The sequence below is a fragment of the Odocoileus virginianus genome, chromosome 9 (genome assembly GCF_023699985.2).
Source record: "Odocoileus virginianus isolate 20LAN1187 ecotype Illinois chromosome 9, Ovbor_1.2, whole genome shotgun sequence".
Taxonomy (NCBI): domain Eukaryota; kingdom Metazoa; phylum Chordata; class Mammalia; order Artiodactyla; family Cervidae; genus Odocoileus; species Odocoileus virginianus.
The window spans coordinates 60,079,138-60,102,872 of NC_069682.1; the positions used below are offsets into that span (position 1 = coordinate 60,079,138).

A 23,735-nucleotide genomic window follows, 5' to 3' on the forward strand; every position below is an offset into this window, starting at 1 on the left:
CGGAGTCTCTAGCTGAGGTACGTGGACTCACTAGTTGCAGGGCAAGAGCTTAGTTGCTCTGTGGCATTTGAGATCTTAGTTTCCCCACCAGGGATCAAACCCATGTTCCCTGTATTGGACGACAGATTCTTTACTACTGGACCACCAGGGAAGTCCCCCAGATCTCCTGACTCAAGGCAAAGCTAAGAGCTAGACACAGGGACAAGTTGTGAAGATTCCCAGAGACTGGCTTATGCTGGGAATTAGAGGATGAGAAAGATTTCAAGATGTGTGGAGTGGTGGGCTGGGCGTGCCAGGCTGGAGGACTAGAGGGGCAGGGACAGGCTTGTTGAAGGAACTGGGTGCAGTGGTGGGGGGGTCGGGGGCAGAGGGGCCCAAAGCACCAGAGTCCCAGCAACAAGCCAGATGCTGTGGTTTAGCTGCTCTAGAGCACCACGCAGGTCTCCGGAGGCCACACTGCCTCTGGCACCTAATGGGTGAGCTAAGCACTGAGTCACGCTGTCTTGGTCTGTAGGATGGGACCAACACCGTCTCCTTCACCAGGTTGTCAAGAGGAATAAGTGGACTCCCTGTGTCAGGGGCCTGACTGGGAGAGGATGAGGAGCTCAGGACATGCTGGTTTAGAGTCTTTGCAGCCATGAATGGATAGGGGCTCAGGGAAGGTCTGACAACAAATGAAGCAACATCAGAGGAACTCCTCCTGGTGAGTCTCTGGGGCCCTCCAGACCAAAGGCCAGTCCTGAAGTTGAACGTGACCCTGGGCCATGTCAGTGAAGTGTGGTTCCGAGATTTGGCCTCTTATCCCAGCTCACGGGAGACAAGGTCCTCTCTCCAATTCTGCGTATGTGGATGCGTGCCAGGCAAGCGCCATCACAAGGAATAAGAATTCTGGCATTCTGTTTTGGAAAGGTGGTTGTGTCTGGGTCTAGACTGTGGATGTTGTGATGATGGGGGTCTCAGCCTTTCCCCCACATCCTTCCCTCCACCCCCTCTACCCAACTGTCCATGTATCCCATCCCACCTGTCCCCATTCATGTTTCCTTCAGGAAATGTTTCCCACTCCCCTCTCCTGGAGGCAAAGTGTGAGAGGACCACTCCTGAATCCTCACCGGCTCCACCCTCCACAGAGAAGGGGAATGATATGTCCATTTTGTGGCTGAGGGAAGGAGCTGGGCTCAGATATTTCTGGGTTTCTCTGTCTCTGTCTCTCTCAGTTCTGCAAAAGTAGCGTATTCTCCACTGATCTACATGGTAAAATTCCAGAGGAGGTTCTGTTCCCACAAGGGAGAGAGGTCCACTCTCTTCAGGCGGGGGGTGTGCATGTTTAGTTTTGGTAAGATATTAGAAAGACCATTTGGCCAGAGAGCAAAAGCTATGTTCTCCAATCAGCTATATCAGAAGTACCCGTAGGGGTCTCCCTGGTGGCGCAGTGGTAAAGAATACACCTGCCAATGCAGGAGACGTAGATTTGATCCCTGATCCAGGAAGATCCCACATGTCACAGAGGAAATAAGCCCATGCGCTACAACTCTTGAGCCTCTGCTCTGGAGCCCATGGTCTGCAACAAGAAAAGCCACCGCAATGAGAAGCCCACACACCTCAACAAAGAGTAGCCCCCACTCGCTGCAACTAGAGAAAAGCCTGTACAGCAATGAAGACCCAGCACAGCCAAAAAAAAAAGAATATAAAAAAAGAAATACTGGTAAAGACACCATTTTGTCTTTGAATGAAAGACAAATCATTTCCCTTCTCTGCGGAGGGTGGAGCCAGTGAGGATTCAGCAGTGGTCCTCTCACACTTCGCCTCCAGGAGAGGGAAGTGGGAATTCTCTCCCCTAAAGGAAACATGAATGAGGATAGGTGAGATGGAATAGGTGGACAGATGGTAGAGGGGATGGAGGGAAGGACGGGGGGGAAAGACTGAGACCCCATCATCACAACATCCACAGTCTAGACCCAGACACAACCAACTTTCCTAAACAGAATGCCTCTGAATAAGACACCTCCACCTCTTATTTCTCAAAAAAGAGTTTATTGATCTCTTAAGCTCTCAACTGTTTTGTTTGTGTGTGTGTGTGTGTGTGTGTGTGTGTGTGTGTGTTTGGCCGAACCCCACGTCTTGTAGGATCTTAGTTCTTAGATCAGAGATTGAAAGCAGAGAGTCCTAACCACTGGACAGCCAGGGATTCCCTGCCACCTTGCCCCAACATTATTGGTCCAGCCACCTCTCCCTCCCCAGCCCATCCCCTCCCTCAATCTCTGCCCATCTGGTCTACCCAACATGTATTTAATGCCTACTTTAGGCCAGCACTGTGGTCCCAAAGATGAGTAACGCATGGTCTGTGCCCTGAAGGAACTCAGTTTGGCGAGGAAGGCAGACTCAAAAGTAATTAAAAGCCATGGAGTAAGCCAAGGTATGAACCCATTGCTTGGGGTTTATAGCTCATGAACCACTCTGGAAACTCAGACAAACCATGTCCTATACTCCACCCCCAATTAGAGTATAGCCCTGTGGCTTGCTCTTTCTCAGATGGTGACTATGAAGTGAAGGAGCTGTTTCTGGCTGCAGGGCGAGAGAAAAAGAGGGAAGAAGCAAGCCCACACAGGTCAGGGGTTCTGGTTCCTGACTGTGAAAGCTTGAGTGAGTCTCTCCAGGCCCCGGCCTTCCATCTATAGAGCAAGAGGGGGCTGAGCTGGAGGTCTCCAAGTCCCTTCTAGTGCTCACATTGAGTTCTATCACTTTTTGACATTACAGGTCAGCACTTGAAGATTCTCTTCCTAGAAATTCCCCAGCCAGGATCTCTTTTCTCCCCTCAATAGAGGGACAGAGGCCCTTGACCTGGGCAGGGTCTGGGCTTGGGCTCAGCAGCGTGGCTCAAGGGAAGTCCCTTGGAAGCCACAGAAAACTTGTGAGGGGTGGTTAACACCCAGGCGGGGTGAGGGAGTAGATCATGGCTAGGGCTCATGTCACACACAAACAAGGTAATGCTCAAAATCCTTCAAACTAGGCTTCAACAGTACATGAACTGAGAACTTCCAGATGTACCAGTTGGATTTAGAAGAGGCAGAGGAATCAGAGATCAAATTGTCAATATCCATTGGATCATAGAAAAAGCCAGAGGATTAAAAAAATATCTACATCTACTTCTGCTTCATTGACTACTCTAAAACCTTTGACTGTGTGGATCACAACTGTGGAAAATCCTTAAAGAGATGGGGAATACCAGACCACCCTACCTGCCTCCTGAGAAACCTGTATTCAGGAGAAGCAGAAACGGTTAGAACCAGCCATGGAACCACTGACTGGTTCAAAATTGGGAAAGGAGTACGTCAAGGCTGTATATTGTCACCCTGCTTATGTAACTTCTATGCAGAGTACAGCATGCGAAATGCCGGGCTGGATGGCTCACAAGCGGGAATCAAGACTGCCTGAAGAAACATCAACAGCCTCAGATATGTAGATGATACCACTCAAATAGCAGAAAGTAAAGAGGAACTAGAGCCTCTTGGTGAGGGTAAAAGAGGACAGCGAAAAAGCTAGCTTAAAACTCAACATTCAAAAAAAGATCATGGCATCCAGTCCCATCACTTCATGGCAAATAGATGGGGAAAAAGTGGAAACAGAGAGAGATTTTATTTCCTTGGGCTCCAAAATCACTGTGGATGGTGACTGCAGCCATGAAATTAAAAGTGGGCAAGGCACGGTGGGACACAGTGGGAGAAGGCTGAAGCAGGCAGAACCAGAGCAGAGGGCTGCTCCCAAGGGAAGAGCTCAGACACGTTGGGACTGTTGCATTCTCAGCCCACAGGCCTGCCAGCTCCCCTCCTTTCCCCACCCCCGCCCCAAGGGCTGATCAACTCTGCGTTCCCTGGGCACCAGGAGCTCCTTTCCCTCTTGGCTTCTCATCACAGAAATCACTTGTCCCCCATGCGTCTTCCAATCTCTGGTCTCAGGAACGAGCTCCCTCCTCTCCAAAGCCAGGCCCTTATTCTCAAGACCAGGCTTCCACTTTCAGAGGGATCTAACAATAATTCCTCACACTTGTGGGAAGTTTCCAACCCTACTCATTGCTTCACACTTAATCGGGCTCCTCCCCAGCCCCACGCACATCTTCAGTCCTTTCCTGTCCTGAAAACACCTGCTCTCCTAACTGCTGCCCAATTTCCCTCCATTTCTTCTCATCAAGAGCACCTCCCAAGATTTCACAACTGTTGCCATAACCTGTTCCCAGAAGTCTTGACCCTGGAATAGTATAAAGCACTTACGCTTCACCCACTTACTCCCAGCCCCTAGGCTCTGCAACCCGCTGCAAGAAGAGGCTCCTCCTTAGGGAGGCTGCCCGCCCCCAGCCCCCCACAGCTCCACCTCAGGCTTCACCTGCCACGCTGGTCCCTGCTCTTCCTACCACAGCCCCCACCCCACCCGCATCACTGTGAATGCTTTCTCCCACGCCTACCCCAGGCCCTGGGCTACCCTCATCTCATTTCTGGGAACACATCCAATTTCACAATTTCAAGTGTCCCTTCTATACCTAAGACAAGGCCAAAGTCCTTGGCCCTGAGGCCTTAACCGTCCCCACCCTGAGATCCAAGCCTCCTGATGCCCTCGCCCTCCTATGGCATCTTTCGCAGCCCAACTCCCCTGCTAACATTTGCACCAAAGCAGCGGGGTGGTGCTCAGAGGCCAGAGGCTGTTAGCTTTACTCTGTGATTTCTCCTCAGTAGACCTCCCTGGCCTGTCTCATAGGATAATGTAATTAGCACTTGAAAAAAAAAATCCACAACAAAGAGGATTCAAGTTCCCCTTTTCTGCCAGACATTGCCATATCCCCGCTCCCAGGAAAGCTCTGGAGTTTGAACTCCTTTAAATTTCTACCATTGCCCCCAGGCCCTCAAGCCTAGATGGCCAGAATCCTTGCTAGGTCCACCCACCCTCCACACCGCTGTGCATCCTCACTCCCACCAGGTCACAGTCCTGATGCGGTTACCAGGCTTTGATTCGTGGCCCCACCTGGATCTCTGCAACCTTTTCTTTCCTTAACAACCGACTCAGTTGGTCCACTCAGTCTGAAAGTTTCCAGCTCTGTGCCGAAGTTCTTCACTTCCTGTTTTCCTTTCCACCTACCTAAACCTTGCCCATCCTTTACGTCCCAACCCCCTTCAAGGCTTTTCTAACTCTGGAGCCTGAACCCCACACTGACTTTTCCTGTTAATATGTCCACAGAAACCCTTGAGGCTGGAATACTGCTCTAGGTTTCCTTTCACTTTTTAATGGAGCACAACTGACCCTTTCCCCATGTCATATTCCTTTGCTAGAACTAAAAGCATTGCACTTGAGTGTCAGAATTGCCCGAGTCCACATGCAGGATAAATTTGGACCTCGCCAAGCGGCAGTCCTCCTCATCAGTTAAGATGAGCTTATAGGTAATACTTACCTCACAGAATTGTCACTGAGGATTAAATGAGATACTAAGTGAAAATACCAAGCAGCCTCTGGCGCAGAACAAACATGAAAAATATTGGCTGAAGGGTGGGCTGGGCTTTAATCACAGCTTGATGTAAGAGAGCAATACTTGCAATTTTTAACATTTTAGGCAATACTGAAAGCTTAGGGGTACTATTTGCTACACTGTTCAGGGTTTCTCATTTAAAAACCCTATATTGTTCTCTGCGATTAAGGAAAACATTTGTTTCTTCTGATGAGTAAGCGTAATTCCTTTTATGTGACAGTAGGAACTATACAACCTTCGGCCGGCCTCATTTCTGCTGTTGGCTTCTAGGAAGCCTAGAGCAAGGTTTTTTGTTTCTTTTTAAATTAATTTTTGGTTGTGCTTGGTCTTCACTGCTGCACGCAGACTTTCTCTGGTTGCAGGGAGTTGGCGGTACCTTGGCTTCTCACTGAGGTGGCTCCTCTTATTGCAGAACACAGACTCTAGAACACAGGCTCAGTAGTTGTGACATACAGGCTTAAGTTGCCCACTGCATGTGGGAACTTCACAGATCAGGGATTGAACCTGTGCCTCCTGCATTGGCAGGTGGATTCTTAACCACTGGACCACCAGAAGTCCCAGGGCAAGGTTTTATCCTCAATTGCAGGTTTCCTCGCTGACCTGCAGGAGGCAGTGTTGGGTGGGAAGACAGCAAGGGCCCCGGGGCTGAAGATGAGGGCTGGGTAACCTTCCAGGCCCTCTGAGCCACAGTCCCCTCTCTTGCCTAACGGGAGAAGGACCAGGAGGACAATAACTATTTAACAGGACTGCTTGAGACAACTGATAGACTGCCCCAAAAGTCATGTGATAACATGATTATTTTCCCTCCTAATACTTGCATCTTATCTTTTAAACTTAAATTGTTTTGCAGTTTTTACACCTGTTCTCTCTTAATCTGCTGTTATCTTTTCTGGAAGTATGCAAAAGTGTTAAGTTACTCAGTTGTGTCTGACTCTTTATGACCCCATAGACTGTAGCCCTCCAGGCTCTTCTGTCCATGGAATTCTCCAAGCAAGAACACTGGAATTGGTTGCCATTCCCTTCTTCAAGGAATCTTCCCAAACCCAGGGCTGGAAGTATACAGAATACAAATAAAAAACAAAATTATTCCTAGATAGAAATATCCCTGATGGCAAGAAACCACATCTCTCATTTGTCCTGTATAACAATTTGCAATAGAAAACCATTTAGCTATAGAAAGAATGTTTGGCTTTCATTCTTATTTGAAGGCCAAGGGAGACACTTCATATTGAACTGTTACAATAAGCTGAACTGTAGTACAGACTGAGAACAGTCCAGAAAGGGGCTCTTGTTGGGCTCGTGATTAGTGATTTAGTCATTCATTCCTTCTTTCATTTATCAAAGATCACCCTGATGCCTACTAAGGTCCAGGCATGCTGCTGGACGCTGCAGAAACAAAGCAGACTGATCCAAACACCAGCGCCCACTCTCAATGGGCTCCTGTGCAGGGTGGAGGGCGGGTATGTAAAAAAAAATAGTTCCACTGGAGGATACTGCCTGGGGTGGACAGAAGAGGTGGCATTTGGGGATATGTGGGATTTCTATAGACAGAAGAGGGGAGAGGATTCCAGGCAGAGAAAACATACTGGATTGCCCCCAAGTGATTCAGTTTGCTCAGAGAAGAAATAGGCTAGAGACTCACAAAAATAAGAAGAGCCTGGCAGCCTCCAAGATGCCCATGGCCAGGAAGCGAGGGCTTTGGAAACATCACAGACATGACATATCAACCTGACTTTTTGCGACATGGCTCTGAATTACAAGTTGCAGTGTTTAATGATTACTCATCTTGTGGATACAGGACTTGGCCCTGCAGGTGGAGACCATCTGCTGCTGGAGGTATTCATAGATAGCTCGTATGGACACAGGCCAACAGGGATGTTGAGAAAGGGAGTCCAGTTGTGGACCAGGGCTGGACTAAATGACCACTAATGTTCCTTCCAAATCAGAGATTCCATGATTCTAAAGCAAGCCCGGTAGCTGAACCGGGGCTGTGGGCTGGGCTCTGTGGTTAGGGAGCTGCCCTGGGCAGCAAATGGGTTAAGGCTCAAATAACTTTTATATATAAATTAATGTGTAGAGTTGGGAGCCAAAATCTGTTCCATTAATTTTTCCATCCATTCCAGGAGCAGTTAGGTACACACAGTAAAGTTTATTTTGGTGCATGGTATACTTCACTCCATTAAAAATAAATTAATCAGCAAATTCCTGCCTGGCTCGGCTCTGGTTTATGTAAATAGTGCCCAGCTGTAATGAGTTACAAGGTGTTATTATCTCACACACACAGAGGAGGCTTCACTCTGGAGCTCCGCGTGCAACAAAAGCATCTTAAATAAACTCAGAGAAGGCCATTTGATTTGTAATGTTTTCACAGAAGTGGGATATACCTCATCCATATAGAGTTTCTTTATATGACTCATTTTATAGCAAGTTAAATGAAGGAAGTTTGAGGGGGGGAGGGAGGGGCAATATGATTCTCCACCCCCTTCTTCAATTTAAAGAAAATCCCCCCAAAGATGACCCACACTCAGGGGGAGGAGACTAGCCCTCAGGGGCTCAGACCACGGTGGCTCTGCAGCACGTGCTCCAGAAGCTAGGAAGCGGGTGGAAGGCTGAGCACAGAGCCGGATCCTGGGGTGGTGCAATGAAGCCAGGAAGCGTTCTCTTCCCCCCAGTATCTCATGTAAGGGGAGCCAAGGGAGGAAAGACAGCATGACCCTACCCCAGTCCAGTGGGGGCGTGTGTGACAAAGGCTACTGTCCTGAGGCCTCAGGATGTGACAAGTCCCCTGGCCAGACAGGCCTCCTGGGTCCCCGAGGACGGGGTTGGCAGGAGATGCCTCGGCCAAAACAGTGACATCTCTGTGAACTGGAGACAGAAGCAGCAGCAGAGACCCCACTCGAACCTCTCCTGCTCCTGTCTCTAACTGAGCTGGGCAGTGCTTCTCAACTCATGGCCTCTGCCACCTCAGGTGTGTTTCTATAAGACCCGGGAATAAACAGGAGCCATGGCAGAGAGGCATCTCTGGGTCTTTTAATGGCCAACTCAAGCTCACGGCTCAAAGCTGGAGAACAGGGTGTGGTTACCCAGCCTGATTCAGCAGCATTGCTCACTGCTTCTAGGCCATGGTGGGTCCTTGGGGGGAGGCAGCTGTCCCCTATCAAACCTACCCCCTTTTCCCTTCTGTGGTCAATCACAAGGTTTCTGGAGGGCACTTGGGGAGCGTGTGCAGGGCTCCTGCTCAGGGCTTCTCTTGAGGGAGGGGACACCTTAGAAGGGCTAAGGGTTCTCCCAGCACTGTACCCCACCCGATCAGACTCCTGGGCGTACTAAGAGGAAAATCAACACAAATGGGGCCAGGTATTTGACAGATGCTGTTCAAAGGTCCGTTCAGGCCACTTCCTGCAGGATCCTGAGCCAAACAGGCACCTCTCTTCTGGCAGTTCCTCAAAGCTAGCTGGCCAGTTGTTCAGAGGGACCAGCCCATCAAAGACCCTCATCGTTATAAGTTGGGGAATGAGGCTTCAGGATGCTCTGAGGATTCTTCTCCACTAGAGGGCGCCAGCTGACCTCCCCTGTCAGAAGCAGATCCTCACCGTTCATGGAGTCCAGGTACTGTATCTGCAACCAGATGAGAAAGTCACAAGAGCAGGACAGACGTGAGGTGGTGGAAGGAACAAGCCTCCCAAAGGAGAGGACAGGGTCGGGGAAGGAGGGGCTTCTGACTATCCCAGCTCCCAAGCCCAGGGATGGAGGGAGGTCTCTGATCTCCCAGATTATTTCATTTAAGGGGGTTTGAAGACACAAATCATTAAGGAAGCTTTCTCAGGCCTTAGGGAATTCCCTGCTGTATTTCTGAATGGACACATGTCTGACACACAAGCACTGACTTTCTGAACTGCAGGAACTTTCCATGGAGTGTGTGCTGGGGCAGACATGTCCTTGGTGTGTTTGTATTAATTCAAGTTCCCTTATCTGAGAAAGGGACACATAAATAGTGAGTGTACCCCACAGGTAGCACACTGCTAGTTTGTTGTTTAGTTGCTAAGTTGTATCCGACTCTTTCGTGACCCCATGGACTGCAGCCCGCCAGGCTCCTCTGTCCACGGGATTTCCCAGGCAAGAATACTAGAGTGGGTTGCCATTTCCTCCTCCAGAGGACCTTCTCGACCCAGGGATTGAACCCACATCTCCTGCACTGGCAGGCAGATTCTTTACCGCTGAGCCACCAGGGAAGACAGTAACTAACTGTTAGTTACCGGAACATAAAAAAAAAAAGGATGTTCTTCTCTCTTCTAGTAGGCTCTGACCCCAGGGTTAGTGGTCCCCAGCTTCACCCCTCTAGGATGTCTCAGGGGGGTATCCCCCTGAACAATGTGGAGATGGGACACTGGGACAGAGAACATGTGCAGCTGCAGGGAGGGGGTGTCAGGCAGTTGGCAAGAGGCAGGGGCTCTAATGAGTGGCCAGGCCTTAGGCGACAGAGGCCTCCTCTGGGAGGATTCCTAAGCTCCTGCTAGTAAGGAGAAGAGAAATGCTTTACAGGAGAAAAGCAAACTCCAGGGCAAGAGCTGGATCAGGGCAGGAGTCAGCACTGGATTCAGAAGAAGAGGTTCCACTGCGGGGGTGAGAAGGCAACTGGGGGGCAAGGAGAGGTGGCAGCAGTCAGGAGGCCTCACCTTAGGCCTCAGATCCAACTCCTATCCCCAGAAACCCTTCACTCCCACTGCTCTGTTTTTAGCTTTCGGACCCTCGTGCTCATCCTGTCTCTCACATATACCTCGGGCCTGGATCTCCACATCTCCAGATATGCTCTGCTGTTTCCAGGGCAAGAGATCACTGACACTGTTCTCGTCCCTAAAACCCACTCTTCTTTTCAGTTACTCCATTCCGTCCTTAACGCCACCACTGTGCCCACCTCCTGAGTAGAAACTCTCAATTTAATCTCTGACTGGGTCTCGGGCAATCTACCAGACCAACCGGCATCACAGCCAGGACCAATCTCCTGGTCTTTCCTGATGCACTCACTCAGACTTGGTCCCTCCTTTCTTCAGCCTTCCACAGCACTCTGTTGCTGCCTGCATACATCACGGACTGACTTATTCCAGGGGAGCCTTGTGCCTGGCTGGCTTCCTTGTCAAATCATGAGCTGGATCCTTGAGGGCAGGACTGGGTCTTACTAATTTCTGCTCAATGGAGTGGCTGCCACAATAGGTGCTCAAAAGGTTTGCTGACAGAACTGGGTCCCCATCGAAGCTCACTGCTTGCCTAAGAGCTCCCTCACAGCTTTCCTATTGCCTGCCTCTCATCCGGGCACTGGGAGACTTCTCACGGGGGTGCTGGTGTGGCAGTCCCCTCCTTCAGGGCCCTCAGAGAGGTCCCAGCTGTGCCCTTGTTGTGGCCCCTGGCACAAGCCCACCGCAGCCAATGGAAAAGTTGGGCTGGTCTCTCAGAAAACATAGCATTTGCTTTGCCAATTGCTGCTTCTGTCTGAGGGCGGGTCCAGTCAACAGTGTGAGCCTCAGAGTTCTCTGTGGGTGGGGTCCTCTGGCCACAGTGCCTTCTTCCCAGCTCTGGCAGATTTGAAGAATGGTCAAACAGAAGTCCTGGCTTCTGGGGTTCTCTTCCCTCTGGGTCTAAAGAGCCCTAGTATGTAGTTTTTCCAGTAATCACCCAGCTGGGCCTGCTGGCCCTGTCTTCTCCCCGGAGCCAGAGGCTGGCCTTCCCTTTCCTGGCTGTTGGAGGCTTGAAGGCCGTGGACACAGGTGAATAAGGGAATGACTGTGAGGTGAGGCCCCTTCAGGTCCAGGGGCCAGGCCCACAGAGCAAAGGTGTGACTCATGGGACAGGCTGAGCTGATGAGCTGTCTGGAGCAGCTGAGCCTCTGGTGGCTGCATGAATCACCCAGCTTGCAGCCTGACTCACTGGGCAACCCTGGAAAAGCCTGCATGTGCCTCTTCCCTGCCACTCAGCTCCCTTGTCTCTACCGTATGGATTTCTCATCAATACAGAATTAGAGGGCAGAAAGAACAGGAGTGAATTCTCCCTGGGATCAAGGAAAACCGTGTAGTTAAGCAGTCCTCACTTGACAGCTCTCTCTTAGAAGCTTTGGGAGCCCTGGGCAGCCAGAGCAGCGAGGGATGAAGCGGGGGAACCCTGCTTGACGACAGGTGCAGCACCCCGTGGGGAGAGGATCATGGGATGCTGCCTGGAGCCCAATCCTGCTAGAGGCCAGGGATTCAAAGTAGGTACACAGGGGAGCTGCTCTGTGCCCCGTGCTGTGACCTTACACGCGGACTGTGTGCACCCAGGGTCCAGCACAGCACTGGGCACATGGCAGATAGCCAGGTGTGCAGGGAATGGACGACTGCAGGTTTATGAAAGCAGCAGACCACTCTGCCCTTGTTCTTCTGTTCCTACTCCCCGCCCCCTGGCCTAGCTCATACTGGATCCAAAGAAGGGGCTCTTTTTATTCTGGGGAGGGGGTCAGTGAAATAGAAAAGGAGAGCTTTATTACTCTGCCAGGCAAAGAGAGACACATCGGGCTTCTGCCTCAAAAAACTCTGTGTCTCCCAGAAGGTGCTCTTTGTCTGTGCCCTCTGCTGACATGATTTGGTCAGAATTCCCTCAGACTGGAGTCTGGGAACTCAACCTCTCATGACCCTCTGAAGTCCAGCACCCAAGACCTCAAGAAGGAACTGCTGTCCGGGAGACTCTGGAGGGGAGTGGAGGGGCTGCTCACCTGTTTCCTCACATATTCTACCAACAATTCAAGGTGTCGAGGGTCTTCGCATTTCTGGTTGAAGAAGGTTCTCCAGAGGGCGGCCGCCAGCCCACGGTCATCTGAAAGGATCCCCTGGAACACACAGCACAACTAGTCGTCTGGGGCAAACAGCAGAGAGCCAGGAGATAAAAGCTGGGGATATCACAAACATGAGAGCAACCCTAGGATCAGCTCAGAGGACATGACACAGAAATAGGGCAACTACGTGGCAGAGCTGGAAGGGATCTTAGAGAGCATGTGGTCTGACCCCTTCATTTAATACAGAGGAAGAATGTGGGACCCAGAGGGGCCAAGTGACTGGATAAAAAGGTGGAAGCAGAGATGGGGTCGTATCTGATGGACCCTCCTAGGACACAGCTGCCTACAACATTGCCCAGGCCCAGCCAACACCTGAGAGGAGAGATGGGAGCAGCAGTAGTTCTAGTGCCATCCACAAGGAATGGGCTCAGCGTATTGTGAGTGTATACTTCCTCCTAAGAACAGAGTGTTAAGTGTTCTCCTCTCCTAGTCCAAGGACACACATCTGCACAGCAACTAGGTCTTTGGGGATGGGAGTCCGGCACCTTGGCCTCACTGTCACCCAGCTTTGGGTTGGCCCGGCCTCCTCCAAAGCAGAGGAACAGGCTGTCCGACAGGACTGCCACGGGCCACAGGGGAGTGCTCAGAACCTGTGTGTGCCTACCATCAGCTGTCCTGGCACAGCAGTGTGTGCTGTTGGGAAGCCCAAATATCAGAGGCCTGCATCATGGACTAGGGCCATGTTCTAGCTTGGAGCTCTGAGGAAGGAGAGGGGAGGGTCCTGCTTCCTGGGCAAGGGTGACTGAGGGACAGGCCCTGAGAAGTTGCTCTGTCCAGGTGCCAAGGCAGCATGTGGAACCAGAGGAAATGCTGACTGGGCCTTGGAAGTCAGAAGGCCAGATCATGTCCTGGCCCTGTCAGTCCCCAGCTCAGAGATGGTGGGCAATTTACTAAACCCAAGTCTCAACCTTCTCATCTGTTAAACAGAGACTAAAATCCCTGCCCTACTTATAGCATCTTTGAATTATAAGAGAGAACATAAAGGTGTTTTGTGAAGTGTGATGCGAAGATTAGGCTTTGGCGTGCAGCTGTGAATAGAACTGAAACAACAGTGGGATCTGGGGATCAGACCGCCTGAATTCAAATGGCAGCTCCGTCACTTGGCAGCTGTGTGCCCTTTGGAAAGCCACTAGCCCTTCCTGAGCCCTGGTTTCTCTTAACCCGAATGAGCAAAATAACACCTGTGCCACAGAGTTGTGAGAATTAAGAGATAATGGTCATGAAAGTCTTCGTAAGTAGTAAGGATATTACACAAAGAGCCAGGATCACTTATTCAATGTCCTGCTGTGGTCAGGCCCTTGGGGCACTGCGTTACCTGAGGTTTGGTACCTGAGGTCTGCTGCCAGGAAGGGCCATGTCCAGTAGGGGGTACAGACAGTTTGAAAGAAAGACTGTAAACTGTTCACCTGTCTCAAATGCCCCCTACTAAACGCCCAACAATTCCACAGCTTAAGAGACTGTCCTGGCACAATGGCTGAGTCGGGAAAACCAACTTCTTCGGCAGATGGGGACAGGAGCCAAGAACAAGCTCGGGCACATCACCGTTCTCCAAGCTATTTGCTAACACAACAGCCTGCCTGTGTCTGAAGTGCCCTGGGCACATGCCGGAGTGCTGCTGGCAGCAACTCATATGTGCCACACGAGAGGGAACAGGAGTGGGAGCGAGTATTATGAGGACTTAGAAAACGAGCCCAGAGCACAGGACAGCAAAAGCCCCGGGAGCCAGGGCCTGCCACAGACAGGCAGCCTCAGCGATGGGCGAGATGGCTGGGAAGGGGCAAGTCTGTAATCAACCAGGAGGAAAAGGATGACTCAGAACTCAGACTGACAATGATAACAACGTGACTGTTCCAGACTGTCAGAGTTTCTTCCCACTCCTGCCTCTGATGGCCAGGTGGAAACTGTATGCCAGGAAGAAACTGTTACCCTGGCTGGGAAGATAAGTATGCTCAGAAGTTCTTGAGTGAACTGGTGGCTGATGTGAGGTCACGGGATGGCACTGACCAGCTTGAGTCAGGACGTGGTAGCTGGCACAGAGCAGGAGCACGATACAAATGGCTGAATAAATCAGTGAACCCCGCTTCAGCCCTCTTCCCACCACAGTGCTAACAAGTTGGAAGACAAATGGGAGACTGGTCTGAGGGAGGAAGCAAGAAAAAAAATGGGTGCCTAGAAGGCAAAAATTAGTTTGCATAACAATTTTTCCCCAGTCTACTGGGATATCGACTTGTTTTCCCTCAAAACACAAAAAAAGCATCCTTCCAGAAATTGAGATGCCTGGGTCTGGAGGAACTGAGAGGAAGCCAATGAACTCTGACCCTGGAGGACCCTGAAGTAGACTAGTGGCCCAGGGGCTGGGAGGAGCAGAGAACAGGAGAATAGTATTTACTATTTACTAGGCACAGTGTTTCAATTTGGGAAGATCAGAGACAGTCCTGGAGATGGCTGGTGGTCATGGCTGCTCAACAACGTGAATGTACTCAATGCCACTCAAATGTACACTTTAAAATGGTAAACTTTATGTTATGTAAATTTTGCAATAAAAAATGAGACAGAGCTAAATGTCGTTAGGTAGGACATCCAAGGTATATTGCTCAGTTAAAAAAAGCAAGTTGCAGAATGGTGAGCGTAGTATAACTCTCATTTGCATAAAGAAAACAAATCCATAGGTGCTCGTGTATAGGTAACATCTGTAAGGACACCCAATAAACTATTAACAAGGTTTTCCTCTGGGGCAGGCAAGAAAAGGGGCCTTCTATTTTCTATTTCAACCACTTAGGCAGAGTTTCATGAATTTTTAAATGAGTGTGTATTGCTTTTATAATCGAAGCCCCCAAAAGTGTGCCTTGTCTGGCAGACCGTGCTGCTGATGTGGGCGTGCCTTCCTCTCTCTGGAGCATCTGGGGCTGAGATATTGACCAATCTGCCTGTGTCCCTCCATCTAGCACCCCACAGGCACTTAATAGACGCCGGCTAGTTGAATGATCTGACCATACTACGTAGTGCTTTCTTTCTCAAATACTAGGCAAACTGCTGGGCACACTCATTCTGGTTGCTGAGTCAATGAAGGTGAGGAAATAGTAAAATACTAAGTAAAATAGTAAAATAACGGCAGGCAGTGATGACGGCCCCTGAAGCTTCTTTCAGAAGTTCTCATCAACAGCCTTTGTGGGGGAGGTCACTGTTCTGTCTAAGGCTTGGTAAACCATCTTACCTCATCATATCCTAAGATTGCAGCATAGAAATTATTTGTCATAAGCATCATGTTCTTCTTCAGGATATAGGAATTAACCTACAGAAACAAAATGGCAAAAACAAAAGTATAAAGGAAAGGAAAAAAACCATAAAGTATGATTTTTGACTCCTGACACGGACAGAACAGAGAAAGAGGGCCCCTAACAGGTCAAACTCCCGTCCCATCCTCCTATTTTCCTGGTCTGTCCAGATTCTCCCCAATTTGACAACTTCTTTTAGACTTTAGTCCCGACTTATACAAAGCAGTACTCAGTTTTATGAACTAAGCCCCAACTATGTGCAGGCTCTGTGCTGGATCCTATGAACACAAAGAAAAAGAAACGGCTTCTTGACTGGAGAAGCACATTGTCTAGTAAAAACAGATCTGTATTAATAAAAAAAAATAATCACACTGCAACATGTTACCTCAAATTCTATCCCCAAAGTGGAGAGTGATAAGTAAATTTTAGTATAAATGGTCCCTGCTTGAGGCGGGGGGGTGGTGCTGCTGGGAAGTTCTCTAAGGAGGCAATGTTTAACTGGACCTCAGAGGAGGGGGAGTCTGACAAGAGAGAGCGAGGGGGCGGGGGGTAGGAAAGAGGACCTTCTAGACACAGGGGATAAGCTGTACAAGGTGCAGGGGCAGGAAAGAAAGTGAGGGAGGGTGAAAGGGCAGAAACAGAAAAGAGTCTGCTGCAGTGACAGCACAAGCCAAGGGGTCAGAGGGGGGAAGAGGAGGAAGAGAGGCCGGGCTGTGAGTGAGATGCTGAGAGAAGGGTGAGCCCCGAGGCTGTGAAGAGGAGCGGAGAACAGGACGGGCTGAACTAGTGAGACTGCTTATGTGAACGGACTGTTCCAGAAACGCAATGTCAGTGAGACTGTGGAGCCTCAGGTAGAACTCCTCTCACAAAACAGCCAGGTGAGCCTGCGGAACCTAGAGTGCAGTTCACGAAACCTCTTCAACAGGATGGAACTCTGACTCCAGGAATCTGACCTCCAGGAATATGCTTAAGGAAAGGGGTCCATGTTTCATTCCTCTCTGGCATCCCAGCAGACAACCTGGTGTCAAATGTAATACACAGAAAGGACTTGTTGACTATTTAAACTGACAAGTTTCAGAAACAACCCAGAGTCATTTGGAACTTTATATGGAGAATAAGGTTTGTGCTTAACAACCATGACCGTTGCCCACCATCATCGTCTCCATTTACTGAGCACCTGTTATGGGCCATGTGCTTTATGGACATCATCTCTTCAGTCACTGGAGCTCAGAGAGGTAGATATGCTATAATCATGCTTTTATAGACACAGAAAACTGAGACTCAGATAGGTGAGGTGACGTGCTCGAGGTCCCATAGCAAAGTAGTGATGAAGTATCCAGGTCAGTCTGAATCCCAAGTCCATGTGCCTGACATTCCATCAGGTCCCTGCCTCCGGGAAGATGATTTTACTTTGGGTCATAAATCAAATACTGAATGATTTCATCCTGTGGTTCATCACTGGTTTCTGAAGAAGGGCAGAAAGGAGTACTGAAAGGATCTGGATTTAGTCAGAAAACCTGGGTTCAAGTCATAATTCTGCTGTATACCTAGGATGCGATCTTGGGCAAGTCAAGTAACCTATCTAAGTCTATGTCCTTGTCTTCGAAATGCCCTACACAGAGGACTGGTTTGTAGAGCAAATGAATTAGCATGTACTTCATTCATCTGTTCACTCATTCATTTATGCCACAATGTATGCTGAAAACCTTGGTAAGCTGCAAAGTGCTTTGCAAATGCAAGGAATTATGAGTAATACTTTCTGGTTTGTTTATATAAAACTAAAACCAGCTCCAATACTTTATAGTCATGGACAATTTTCAAAAAGAGAGAGAGAGAATTGTGAGACTCAGACTGGAAAATGTGAGACTGGATGCAGCCAGTGGTGCAATCCATGACCTTTCCCACCCCACCTTCACCCCAGGTCAAACAGCCACCCGTCCTTTGTGTTCCCAGAGCTCTCTGTCCACACTTCTCCTGGGGATACGACACCTGTCCTCTAAGGCATGAACCTGTCCCACTGGTTTGCCAGCAGCTCGAAGGCCATGAGGAACTCCATCTGATCAATCTCAGCACCCCTGACACCTAGGCTAGTGCCTGACCAGAGCAGGGTTCAGGGCTGGCATGCTGAGGATTGAATCCTCACAAGGCTTGAGTGCCACACAGAGTGTGTTCTATCCAGTCACATCCTTCTGTCTGCTTCCGTTTATTGCTCCTGAGTACCTTCCGTGTTTCAGAAATTTCAGAACTGCTAGACTTCTTATTGTGCCATCTTCCAGTATGGGTTAAGGTAGAGTCAAGAAACAGGCCAGAGCTCAAGTTACTTCCTTTTGCAAGGAGACGCTGGGACTACCACCCATCCTCCTGCTGAGGGGCTCCTCTCCCTCTTCCCGTATGAGTCGTTCTCCTAACTGTACAAGAAGAACCGGAGTGGGACAGCCCTGAGGGTCCAGTGGTTAAGACTTCGCCTTCCAATGCAGGGGGTGCGGGTTTGATCCCTGATTGGGGAGCTAAGATCCCACAAGCCTCGCAGCCAGAAACCAAAACATAAAACACAAGCCAATGTTTTAACAAAGTCAATGAAGACTTTAAAAATGGTCCATATTAAAAAAAAAAATCTTAAAAAAAAAAATCAGGGCCACAAAGGGATGATGTCAGAGATGTCAAGCACAAACACAGCAACTGTCCGAGGTAAACATTCACTGAACCTGCTCAGCAGAGCCGGCTTGTGTGCTACGTCAAACCAGTCAGCTTGAGAGCTAGAAGGGCCCTCAGACATCACCTTACTCATCCCTTTGAGGAAATGGTGAACTGAGACCCCAAAGGGGAAGGGACTTTGCCCCCCAAGTCCCACATCAACTTAGTCTCAGAGCCAAGATAAGAACTGATTTCTGGATGGATACTTTCCCTATTTCACCATGTGCAGGGCATTTCCAGAGATCACCAACACATTAACCTGCAAATTTCAATTCTTGCTTTCCAATAAGGCTCATTTACATACAGACATCCTTTCTCCTCTTGGGATGCACCTGAGTTCTGGCCCACTATTGCCCAGAAGGAATGGAGAGGAGGAGTCCAATTCCTTATGAGCAAGGATCCTCTACCTCCTGGTTCTCTATTATAACTCTGGTGACCTATACGCTGCCTCTCCCCTCACCTCCAGCTGAGAGGTGGCAAGCTGCCACAGCTAGGAATGGTTTTTAGATATCATCACTGAAGCAGGATTAGATCATGAAAAGGGCCCTTCCTGGAAGAGGGTGGAAGCTCCATCAATGCAGACACATGATCTGCAGGCAACAGGTGAGGGTAAGTGACGGCAGCTTCCTGAACTATTGGACTCGCCCTGCGGGGCCCTTCTAACCAGCCCAGCAGCCCAAGGGGGCTGAATATTCCCTCCGGTGAACCTCTGTTGAGGCTTCCCAGGTGAAGAATCCACCTGCCGAGGCAGGAGATGTGGGTTCAATCCCTGGGTCGGGAAGATTCCCTGCAGAAGGAAATAGCAACCCACTCCAGTATTCTTGCCTGGAGAATTCCATGGAGAGAGGAGCCTGGCAGGCTTCAGGTCATGGGGTCACAGAGAGTTAGACATGACTGAGCGCAGACAACCACACAGAAGCTCTGCTGGGATCTTATCCCCTCACTTAGGCTTTTGTCTGCTGGCGTGCAGGTCCTCACTGCCAGCTAATTCCATATGGAGCACCCTGCCCATGAACGCACAGATAGACAAATCAGATGAGAGACTCTCCCCAGCTAATGCTGGGCTGTTCTCTTATTAAACTCTTCTCCTTTCCATAATGCTTTGCTTTTTTATAAAAACCCATACATATAGCACCACCACAAGGAAAAGGTTCCTTTTATATCAGTTACTCATATTTTCCCATTTATTTAAGCTATTAAAATTCATGCAGATATTTTATAAGCCATCAGGATTTGGTGACTGCTATTACTGAATGTTTAATAATAAACGAAACAGAAGAAATCAGAGGGTTAAATGATGACTGCAATTCCTGTAATGACTTAATTAAATTTTTATTGAGTACATAAACTATGATGTCACTTCTAGCCAACCATGGGTCTGCTTTCCTAGCATGTCACAGGGTGGGAGCACTCGATAGGAGGCTAGGCTAAATGAGCAGCAAGTCTCAGCTGAAATGGGGAGGGGAGCAAGGCTCATGTAACACACTCAATAAATTATCCGTTCATTTTTAAACAAAGTCCATGAGTTATAATATATTTGCCATGCACTTTTTATGACATAATAAAAATGTTACCTTAAGGATTACTTAACACGTACTACAAATGTTACGGCAGAGGCAGGCACAAGGGGCAAAGAAAACAAACACGAGCAGGCCAGGGACGGGTCCCGGGGTTCACGTCCCGGGGGAGAGCACAGTATATTAGAAAGGCGACGCAAAAATGGTGATGGGGGTGGGGGCCAAGAGTTCAGGGTTACTAATCAGCAGATTAATGAATGAGACAACCAACAGGGAACACAAGTAAAGCAATAACGAATCCTGCAAGGCACATGCTTAATTAATGTAGTATCCTCAGGGAGGAATATTTGCTTTAAAGAGATGCCAGTTCGTCTGAGGCCAGTTCGCTGCCCTCTTTCCCCTTTTCTCTGTCGCTGCTCTTAAAGACATTTATGTGGCTGCTTAACGGAGGAACTGGTGATGGAGGGACTGATGGAAGATCAAGCTGAAAACTCCTCCGTGAGCTCTGTAAGGTTCCTAGTGATGTGTTCTTGGTCGTCTTTCCTGCCTCACCTCCTCCCATCTCCCTACTTCTATCTTACCCTCCGTCAGAGTAAACGATGTGCAATTTCCACAAACATGTCATGTTCTCTCCTGGGTCTCAAGCACACTGCTGCCAGGAATCCTCCTTTCTTTATCCACAGGGATGCTAACTCCTTCTTATCCGCTAAGACTTAGCTTACAAATGATGTCTTCTAAAAAGCTTCCTCTCTACCCAGTCTACAGGTGCTACAAAAGTGTCTCAGAAACAGTCCCCATAATTCACTGTTTACCATGTGCCAAGAACCACGATAAGAGCTTCATACACATAAGCTCACTAAATCTTTCCCAGTGACTGAGATAGGTGCTATTAACTATTCCCACTTTAGAGGAGAGGAAACTGTTATCTGGGAAGGTGAAGGTTATACAGCTAGGAAATAGTGGGTCAGGATTAGAATACAGGGCAGTTCGACTTCAATGCTTACCTGCGTTGGAACAAACACCATAAATAATGTGACTGCCCTTCCAGGTGCCCTACAACTCAGGTTATCAGTAGAGGCAGGGCTAAAAGCTACTATGTGTGCGTGTTGTGTATGTGCTCAGTCACTTAACTGTGTCCAACTTTGCAACCCCATGGAGTGTAGCCTGCCGGGCTCCTCCTGTCCACTGAATTTTTCAAGCAAGAATAATGGAGCGGGTTTGCCATTTTAAATCCTCTTCCAGAGGATCTTCTTGCCCCAGGGATAAATCCCATGTCTCTTGTGTCTCCTGCACTGGCAAGCAAGTTCTTTACCACTAGTGCCACTGTGGTTGTAGGTGAAAACAACTCAGATATTCCCAATTACAAAGGTAGCTAGGGGTGGGCTACCAGATGGGGTTGATCAGTGGAAATTACTAATATTAATACATCAGACATCTCCAGTAAAAGTTAAGCCCCATTCCTGGGTAAACTGGGGAGAAAGGTATAATTATGGTACAGGAGAAGAGAATGAAAGAGTTAGCAAGGGCAACACAAGAAGTGATGAGCATGAAAGTAATAATAAATGTTAAGGCTACTGAGGCAAAGCTGCTAACTGTAGCAGGCTAATAAGAATTTATTAGAATGAAAGAATGATAAAGGGTGCCTAGAATTGCTGACTGAAGCATAAATAATATATCAAATTCAATGTAAGGCTATAATGCAGCACAAAAGATGGCAAGGTTTCAGTGTCTTTCTAGGGATTAGTAATGACAACAGCAACACTTTGCAATGTCAACACCACAGGCTATAGTCATTGTGTGGCAATAGGCTAATGTGCATTGAACATCAACTAGTCTATCTGATGTTAGAAATGAGTTCACTGTGCAATATTATGTGAAATACACAGAAACAGTGAAAACAGAAGGGCACATGGAGAGACCAAATACACGTGTGCATGTAACTCACTTGCATTATGAATGAAAGATCTACTGAAGATTTTTTAGCAATGATCACAAAACCCAACAAATAAAACTGTGTGTTGTGTGTGCATTCGGTAGGTCCAGAGAAAACTGTGTTAATACTAAGAAGAAAGAAAAGGAAAAATAATAAAAGATGGACAATTTCTTTTCCTTTTTTATAAAGAAAATGTGAACATTTGAGTATAGCATGTGCCAGTTGTGATGAAAAACCAACCTAAACATTGCATAAGATAATCCTTACATCTCATCTTAATAAATAATTTGAAACGCTAAATGCACAAGAGAAGCTTGCTACATTGAAATGCCTTTAAAAATATTTTTCCTTATTATTTATTTGTATATTTTGAAAGTCCCAGTTATACTGCTTGGGATCTGAATATTTAAGATCTGTATAGCTTGATAATGTTCCAAAAAATCTGTGAATTTCTCAATATTAAATTCTGAATGGTTACAAAGTAACCTTTTTTTCAGGCCTGGAAAACAGCAAAGCAAGAGATGGCTGTCTGTGGAAGTTACAGTCATTTACTCTCTTGACAAGGCATTCAAACACATCCACAAGCCAGTAATCACCCTGAAAAGAAGCTGATGAGGTAAAGTAAGGTCCTGGGAAGATCAAACTACCACAACGAGTTCATTTTCTTCCACGTCAAGACATGCAAGGTAAGAGTGAGATAATTTCTTTTTTTTTTTTTTTTTTTTTTTTTTTTTTTATTTATTTATTTTTTTTTTTATTAGTTGGAGGCTAATTACTTTACATCATTACAGTAGTTTTTGTTATACATCGAAATGAATTAGCCATGGACTTACATGTGTTCCCCATCCCAGTCCCCCCTCCCACCTCCCTCTCCACCTGATCCCTCTGGGTCTTCCCAGTGCACCAGGCCCTAGCACTTGCCTCATGTACCCAACCTGGGCTGGTTATCTGTTTCACCCTAGATAATATATATGTTTCAATGCTGTTCTCTTGAAACATCCCACCCTTGCCTTCTCCCAGAGTCCACAAGTCTGTTCTATACACAATGGAACAGAATAGAAAGCCCAGAGATAAATCCACGAACCTATGGTCACCTTATCTTCGACAAAGGAGGCAAGGATATACAATGGAAAAAAGATAACCTCTTTAACAAGTGGTGCTGGGAAAACTGGTCAACCACCTGTAAAAGAATGAAACTAGAACACTTTCTAACACCATACACAAAAATAAACTCAAAATGGATTAAAGATCTAAATGTAAGACCAGAAACTATCAAACTCCTAGAGGAGAACATAGGCAAAACACTCTCCGACATAAATCACAGCAGGATCCTCTATGACCCACATCCCAGAATTTCAGAAATAAAAGCAAAAATAAACAAATGGGACCTAATGAAACTTAAAAGCTTTTGCACAACAAAGGAAACTATCAGCAAGGTGAAAAGACAGCCCTCAGATTGGGAGAAAATAATAGCAAATGAAGCAACTGACAAAGGATTAATCTCAAAAATATACAAGCAACTCCTCCAGCTCAACTCCAGAAAAATAAATGACCCAATCCAAAAATGGGCCAAAGAACTCAACAGACATTTCTCCAAGGAGGACATACAGATGGCTAATTTCTGAAGTTTCTGAACACATCTCATGCATACTGATAGAGGTATCAACACTGGCTTCAAAGAGTGGCTCTTTTAACAACAGCACTGATAGCACGACATCCTAAAGGAAACGATTCGGTGGGGGGGGGGGGGCTCTCTGTACTGCCCATAATTATGATAGTAGATGAACATACATCACATTTGACAATGTTTTCATGTGTGTCATCTTATTTGCACCTTACAACAATAATAACCTTGCCCTCCAAGATCTCACAGCCTGATTGTTGTCTTGAGTCTATAAACAAGGAAACAGAAGTTCAAAGATGTTAAGTAACTTGCCCCAAAGTCACA

At 47.9% G+C, this 23,735-nt stretch overlaps 1 protein-coding gene across 1 annotated transcript in view; it reads right to left on the reverse strand.

Annotated features, from left to right (window-relative positions):
- Positions 1-7,638: 7,638 nt before the first annotated feature.
- The window catches only part of UQCC1 (ubiquinol-cytochrome c reductase complex assembly factor 1), a 92,578-nt gene continuing 76,481 nt past the window's right edge, over positions 7,639-23,735 (reverse strand). The window contains exons 8-10 of the mRNA XM_020894018.2: positions 15,583-15,660; positions 12,249-12,362; positions 7,639-9,127 (exon numbers count right to left, since the gene is read on the reverse strand). Coding sequence (XP_020749677.1) covers positions 8,993-9,127; positions 12,249-12,362; positions 15,583-15,660 — 327 coding nt within the window. The 3' untranslated portion in view covers positions 7,639-8,992. The remainder of the gene's footprint in view (positions 9,128-12,248; positions 12,363-15,582; positions 15,661-23,735) is intronic.